The 7,794-nt window shown below is 46.7% G+C and overlaps 1 protein-coding gene across 1 annotated transcript in view; it reads right to left on the reverse strand.

Annotated features, from left to right (window-relative positions):
* Positions 1 to 7,355, reverse strand: part of ADCY5 (adenylate cyclase 5) — a 210,938-nt gene extending 203,583 nt beyond the window's left edge. The window contains exon 1 of the mRNA XM_065637644.1: positions 6,265 to 7,355. Coding sequence (XP_065493716.1) covers positions 6,265 to 7,275 — 1,011 coding nt within the window. The 5' untranslated portion in view covers positions 7,276 to 7,355. The remainder of the gene's footprint in view (positions 1 to 6,264) is intronic.
* Positions 7,356 to 7,794: the final 439 nt, after the last annotated feature.

Genomic DNA, 7,794 nt, shown 5'->3' on the forward strand with positions numbered 1-7,794 from the left:
CTAAGCAGTCAAGGACTTTTCAGCTTCTCATACTGGCCTGCCAACAAAAAGGTGGGGAGTGCACAAGAAGCTGGGAGGGGACACAGCAGGGACAGCTGACGCCAACTGACCAAAGGGATATTCCACATAATATGACATCGTGCTCAGCATATAAAGCTGGAGAAAGAAAAAGGGGAGAACGTTGGGAGTTATGGTGTCTGTCTTCCCCAGTAACCATTATGTGTGATGGAGCCCGGCTTTCCTGGCGATGGCTGAACACCTGCCTGCCCATGGGAAGGAGTTCACAGAATCACAGAATGTTAGGAATTAGAAGGGACCTTGAAAGATCATCTAGTCCAATCCCCCTGCCGGACCAGGAACACCTAGATGAAGCTACACAGGAATGTGTCCAGGCGGGTTTTGAATGTCTCCAGAGAAGGAGACTCCACAATGCCCCTGGGCACCCCCCTGAATTCCTTGTTTTGCTTTGCTTGTGTGTGCGGCTTTTGCTTTACCTGTTAAACTGTCTTTATCTCAACCCACAAGTTTTCTCATTTTTACTGTTCTGATTCTCTCCCCCCATCCCACTGGAGGAGAGTGAGCAAGTGGCTGCATCGTGTTTAGTCGCCAGCTGGAGTTAAATAAAGCCATTGAGCCCAGGCCACTGAAGGACAAGTCAATTAGGGGATGGAAAGCTATCCTTCTGCCTCACATATCTTGATGAATCCCAACATTTTTCTGAAATATCTTCACCTCTCCAGAAAAAAACAGAACTAGCACACTGCCTTTCCAAGCATGTCATAAAAACACTTAGAAGGACAAGCCTTTTGCTAGAATTAGTGCATCTGACAGAGTAATGCGGCTAAATCATCCCCATCAGGTTTTGTCTTCAATTCACTGAGATCCAAGCCAGCTATAAGACTGCAATTGCTAACACAAGGCTGAGAGAAATGAGTCAAATGGGTCAGTTTACTGAGACAACAAACCTATTAAGAGTCCAGGAATGCAAAGAAATTAGATGCACAGCACTCAAACACTATTAGAGTAGCAGTTACTGATACCAGTGAACATTACAGTGAAATATCAAACTAATGCAGGGTGGTGTGAAGGAGGGTAAAGCAACGGGAGGAGATGAGGAGGCGGCAGGATCATAGGGTAATTTAGGAGATAAGAAAAACAGATACACCTTTGTAAACCTCAAGCACCACGTGCATTCCCAAGAGATACAGACAATATTCATACTAAGGACTAATTGATATACAATACCGCAGGGATTTAATTAATTACCTCTGTTACAGAATTACACTAGGGAGGCAACTATCAATGAAGCAGTTACTGAATATTTCAGGTTGACATTTTTTTTCCTGAACAAAAGAACTCAAATCATCAATTTTTCCTAACGTCACTCAAACTGCTGCTCAGGCAGATTCTTCAGTTGTTAGCAAAGCTGGAGCACATCTCACTGTATGAGAGCTCTACCGACACCAATATTTATGCAGAACAGGACATTAAGTGCTGTTTGAGGCACACAGTATCTGGCTCCATGTGGCCAAGTGCCTTAAAATCTCATCCTAAATGAATATTACTCAAATTTATTTTCCGGTTGGACAAAAGTAAAACAGGCAGCAAACAACCATTTAAAAAAAAAAAAAAGACATACAGATCTATCTGCATTTCAGGTAGCTCATCTCTCCTTCTTTATGAATAACGGCCACTTGAAGACAATGAAAGTGCAACACAGTGACTTGAGTAACACGCTTCTAAAAATCTGTTAGCCTCGAAATCAGTCATCACTGACATATCTTAAGCACACTGAGGCTGATTTGGAACATACAGTACTATTTCTCCTGCTTTGTGACTTGCTTCCTATTGAATGCCATTTAAATGGCATCTAAAAAGCATATTTACAAGATGTTAGAAGATATCCACAAGACTCAAGTCAATAACCTATTACAGTGAGAAGTTTTTTATAGCACCTCCAAAGTGACAGATTATTTAGGGAAAGGAAAAAGAGCGACTGCACGTATTTTCATACAATATCTTCCTAGAAATGGTTAAACTGAAATGCTACACTTTTGAGAGAACCACCAAGTGGATCGATCACAGACCATTAACATGGACTGACAGGGAGAAAGGCACATACACAGTTCTCAGAAGTGAAGGATGAGGACTACTAATGTAATGTTGTTATGATGGAGGTGTATAGAAAGGGGCCAAGCAAGGAGGAGGTCAACATCAGGAGCCTAGAATCAGAGTGCCACAAACAAGAGCCATGGGCTGGGGCAGCTGTTTAGAACTTGGCTGTCAGAGATCGTTTGCAGAAGGTCTGCAGTAGTATTAAGGGGAGAAAAGAGATCAAAGCATTTAAGTTACTCCTTCAATGAGGTTACTGACACACACACACACAAAGAAGCATTTATTTTACCCAGTCTTCTGTTTTTGCTGTACCTTAACAGTCACCCACTCTCACTCAGTTAATACAAAGGCTTAACTGTATCCTTGAACCTCAGAAAGTTACAATAAAACAGGTTTAGGTGGGAAAAAAGGAGTAAATCTAACCTCAGTCCACGGGTTTGTTTGATGTTTGTATATGGCATTCTTATCCCTTACCTCTAGGTCCCCCACCCCCTCCCACACACAATCCTCATCCCTTTTTAAGTCTGATTAAGAGTCCAATAAACTTTGTTGTGAAACTCCCTGTCCCTTAGCCCCTAGTCTTACAAAAATGCCAGTGCTTACTCAAGACTGTGTGCAGGGCAGCTGCTATACTCACATGACTCCAGTCAAGCATCCGCAACCCATACACTCTAAGTTCTTCCCTTGCGTCTCTATGGGTTTGTGGGCCAGCTGGGTAAGTTTGTTTCTACCAGAACATAGAATAAACATCAGCATCACCTTTGTTGTGAATGTAAGGCAATTTGTGGATAAATAGTATATTTCTTTCTCAGCTAACTATTAGATAGACTCTATCACACATAAACTACTTCTTACATGAATCCTGGAGTTGAATGTGTTTTCAGAGCCTGAAAGTGTATCAAAACAAACACATGGAAAAAGCTGGCCTACAAAGAGATGCACGATATATATATATATACACACATACACACACACGAAGAGAGGAAGACATAGACTTGTGTGCCTTGAAATACATTTGTAATCCAAACTGTCCCAGAATAACACAAAGACATAAACCTGAAGACAAATGCAGTCATCCCCTCCCCAGTAAAGCTAAAAGCAGTCCCTCTAAAATTAATTAATTGATTGCCTCTGCCTGATCAGACACACAGAGGCTCCAAGTATACCTGCTGCTTTTGCTAGGGGTGCTCAGGGCACTCTTGAAAGACAGACCCTATACTCCTCCAGGTGGCAAACAGAAGTCGGAGCCTACTTTCAAAGCCCAGCGACCCCAGAAGAATTACTAAAAAAAGCAGCTCAGTTAAGACTGAACAATCCCAACTACCTTTACTCCTATCATTTTACCGATTCAGAAATAGTAGACTGCCTTAACCCTTTCATGAAGCCTGACTAGCACAGCCTCAGACCAGATGGTCTGGTGACAGAGCAGTCCAGTAGTGCTAGGAGAAGATAATTCAAACAATAAAATCATGCATTCTCAGCAAGGGAATAAAAAAAGTTGCCTTTCTTCTGAAAGGGACCTACAACCAAGAATTTTACTCTCTTGAGAAAGAGAAGCAGCGGGATTTTAACAGGCTCCTGAGCATCACGAAAGTGCTCAGGAGTCTACAAAAAAATCACCCAGCTTTCAATATTAGTGGATCATAACGAGACTATGATTTTTCCTGGCATGGAAACAACTGGGAGAAGATTAAAAGAAAAAAGCCCACACAAAGAAAAACTCACTTAAGTGTTATAGTTTAAAATGCCATGAAAAAGAGGAAAGGGGATACACTTCTTAATCGGCCTTTATTCTGTGACTTGCTGTGGATAAAGAACCATCTGGTCACGTAGTCACCAATGCATTCACATCCACTCCTGCTCCACGAAACCCAGGCTGAAGTGACTGCCAGCATGAAGTCACTGAAAACAACTTAACCCCCTGCTCTCTATTAATCTGGTCTTCGTCTACCTTCACCCCGTTAGTTTGAACAGGGGAAAACAGGGTTTGCGTGCATCAGTGGGCAGAGCTGAACACAACAGATTTCCATGGCAACGAGATACAGCCCCAGCGAAGGAGGCCTGTTAACAGCTGTGAGGCGATGTACTCAGCAGAAACAGATTTTTTCTATCAGACAGCCCGAGATAGCAGCTCATGTTCATACGCAAATGTGCAAGGAATCTAATTCTTGGCCTTGTACAACCTCACTGAATTCAGTCAGAGCTACGCCAACATAGACCACAGCAAGATAGAGACCGGCATTTGGTGTTAGTAGGAAAAATAAATATGCATTATGGAGAGACACTCTGCCTTCAAAAACCAAGTCAGAGTACTCCTAAGACATTCCTCATTAACTAAATATTTATTGCCAAACTTCAAGAAAACCCAGAGCTAGTGTGAAAGGGAAAGTGTATAATGCACAGGTTAGTGCAGACTGCACCATCACCTACTGCCCATGCTTTCACCTCCAACAAGTGCACATTTCTACACAAGCTCAACCTCTCACCAATAATCCTGCTGCATTTGGAAAAGGAGAGAGCTATCATAATCCCATATTCTCCACTGAGGGAGTGAATCATTTGGCCCTTATGATTTAGGCTCCTTTCCATTAAAATACAGTTACCAACACTTTCCAACACAAAGATATTTTATGCACTCGTTGGTATCCTCTAAACTCAACTTTGCTTATAACAGACTGCTAAGTCTTCTGGCCATAATCATGACAAGCTTTCCCATCATACGTAAGAATACAGTCTCCAAATACACTCACTTCAATAGGACAAGTCTTGATTTATAAAATTAAGAGCATTCACAAGGCTTTGCAGGACCAGAGCCCCAGCTAGGAAGAGCTGAGGCCATTAGCAAACTTTTCCAAGTCAAGCAGAAAAACAGCAACTGTCTTGCTTACAGTGTATGCTCTGCTGGAAATGTACAAAAAGCCATTTATATCAAGCATAAGAAAAATATGCCATGTACAGTTTATAAAAATATCTGTAACAAACTAAGAACTATGCCAGAATAGAGAACAGAAGGGGGGAAGAAAGAGTCATTTCTTGGGCTATTTTGTAGAGCAGACCAGAAACAGCCCCATCCTTCTGAAGTTTTACTTAAGCCCTACAATTTTTCCTGACACTTTAACAGGTCGAACTCAAAACAACTTAGAAGTAAGACTCAAGGCAGGCTCTGCAAGCACAAGGCTTCATTTTTTATTATGAGATAGGGCTGTAAAGCTACCAAACACCTGATTTTAATAAACAATGCCTAGTTACATATAAACGTCAGGGCTGACTCTGTGACAGGCTCATCCTTGTTCAGAGTCCTGCTCATCAGAGGGATGGTGATTATCACCTAGCTACAATGTTTTAAGTCAGTGGTTTCCCAACTGCCAAGGTGTCTAGTAAGCTTAAAGCACATGAGCCGCAAGGCTGCTTGCTTTACTTAAAAAGAGTGGTGCCTTGTATTGCCATTGTTTATACAGATATGGTAATTAAAAATTGCACTGTAATGCGTTTGATAATAGTCTTATTGTTCCTATGAATTGAGCTGCTCCAGTTAAACATGATATCACAGCTAAATAATAATCTGCATTTATACATTTTTTTAAAACCTTTCCGGCTGTATATGAACACCATAGGTATTTCCAGCACATCTCAGAGCAAACATCCTCCTTCTAAATTAAAAGCTTATTCCATGTTCCCACGGAGCACACTCTTAGATGCCTAAGCAAGCACTGCGCTGACACTGAACCCAGACTCCCGAGTGACACACGAGGATAACCCACAGCAGCATACACAGATACCATTCCACAAGTGTACTTACTGCAGACCTGTTTACATTAAATACAACTGAAGGGCATTAGTAGGGCTGTCTGACAGCGCTGGAGCAGTGGTCACGGGAAACCAGTAAGGCACACTTATTAAACATTAAGAGCCTTAATGAAAACCAACAATGAGGAAACACCATGGCTACAAAAGAAGCAAGATTACAGTCTAGCCACCACATCGTACACCATCCCATCTTGTGGCAGGTAACCTAGGGGTTTGATAGAAAGCCCCCTCAGCCTTCCAGCATCAGGCACGCCTCTGGAAGTCAGACACCACCACTTTACTCGCCCTCCAAGGCAGCGGGCTTGCCAAGTGCACACCTGAATCAGCTCGGGGCTCACCTACCTGCTTCAGGAGGAACTTATCCTCTGCGTTGATCTTGAGGGAGACAGCCAGGTGGATGGCGGAGAGCACCACCCCGCTGATGACCGCAGCCCTCATCCGCACTGGCAGCAGCGTGTAGATGCTGTAGATAAAGAAGACGGTCCACCAGATGCCCTCCGAGGCACTCCTGGGCCACACCAGCAGAACCCCTACCACTTGCACTGCCAGGATCACCAGGATGACAGAGTAGCATGCCAGCCACATATGGTCCTGGTGGAAGTCGTTGCGATTACACACCATGCACAGCACCACCATCAGCAGGATGGCGAGGGAGAGCACCACGACATAGGATACCTCATAGTGGCCGTGCACGGCATGGAAGATCAGCATGACCACGCAGACCAGCACCAAAACGGCCATGAGCATGGTGAGGCTGCTCTGGTTGAGTCGGAAGAAGTAGCGCTGATAGAGGCGCTCCAGTTTCTCCGACTGGAACTTCTTGGACCTGAAGATTTGCAGCAGGCTGCTGCAACAGCTGCCCATGGAGAAGGCTGCCTCGGAGTCCCCCTCGTCGCCGTCCTCGTCCTCCAGCTCCTCAATCTTGGCCTGGATGCGTTTCTCCTCCAGCCCCAGCTCCACAGACCGGGGCCGTACCTCCCCCTGCTCGCCCAGCTGCCGTGGGCTGGCATTGTTGGGGGCAGCAGGGGAATCACTGCCAGTCGGGTGGCGGGACCAGTGACGTTGGCTGTCGTCACTGTGCTCCTGCCAGGCGGATTTGGACCTAAAGCTCATCATCCTGCGGCCACTCTCCCCGTGGCTCCGGCTTGCCTGGGGCTCGTAGTCTTCCTCGCTCCTCCACCTGCTCGACATGCGAGAGGCCTTCTTGCCCGAGGACCTGTTGGGAGGTGGCGGGTAGGAGTAGCCATTGGCCCGGGCTTCTGCTTCACCCCAGGCCGAGCGGTGCTGCTCGGTGCCTGCCCAGGGTGCAGGGCTGCCAAAGCCCGGGGGGCTGATGCTGTTGGACCGGGACATGCCCTGAGAGAAGAGGCAGAGGGTGAGCAGACAACTGCCAGGCAGGTGTGGGGGCTCCCCCACCACCGGGGATGATCGGCTAGGAGAAAACCCCAAAAGGCAGCAGAGGAAGAGGAAAAAAGGAAAAAAGGAAAAAAAAAAGAAAAAAAAGAGGGAAAAAAAAAAAAAAGGGGGGGGCCAAAACCCGCAAACGCCCCCAAAGTCTCCGGAGCTGCCAGGCGTCCCCCAGAGCCGGGGTCTCCCGGGGGGACCCTCAGGGCAGCACGGTGGGGGCGGGCGCCATCGCCAGCCCCAGCGCTCCGCGAGCTCGACACCGCGGGGGCCGGGACGCCCCCGCCTCAAGGCCGCGCACCCTCAGCCGAGCCGCGGGGGCTCCGCGCGCCGCGGAGGAGCCGCATCGCAGCGCGCCGCACCGGCCCGGCACCCGCCGCTGGGGCCGGGCGGGCAGCGGCACCGGCCGCCCCCCAGGGAGGCGGGCGGCTTCACCGCGGGCCGGTGGGCGGGGAGGGCAGGGAGGCT

This window comes from Caloenas nicobarica, chromosome 6 (assembly GCF_036013445.1).
Source record: "Caloenas nicobarica isolate bCalNic1 chromosome 6, bCalNic1.hap1, whole genome shotgun sequence".
NCBI lineage: Eukaryota > Metazoa > Chordata > Aves > Columbiformes > Columbidae > Caloenas > Caloenas nicobarica.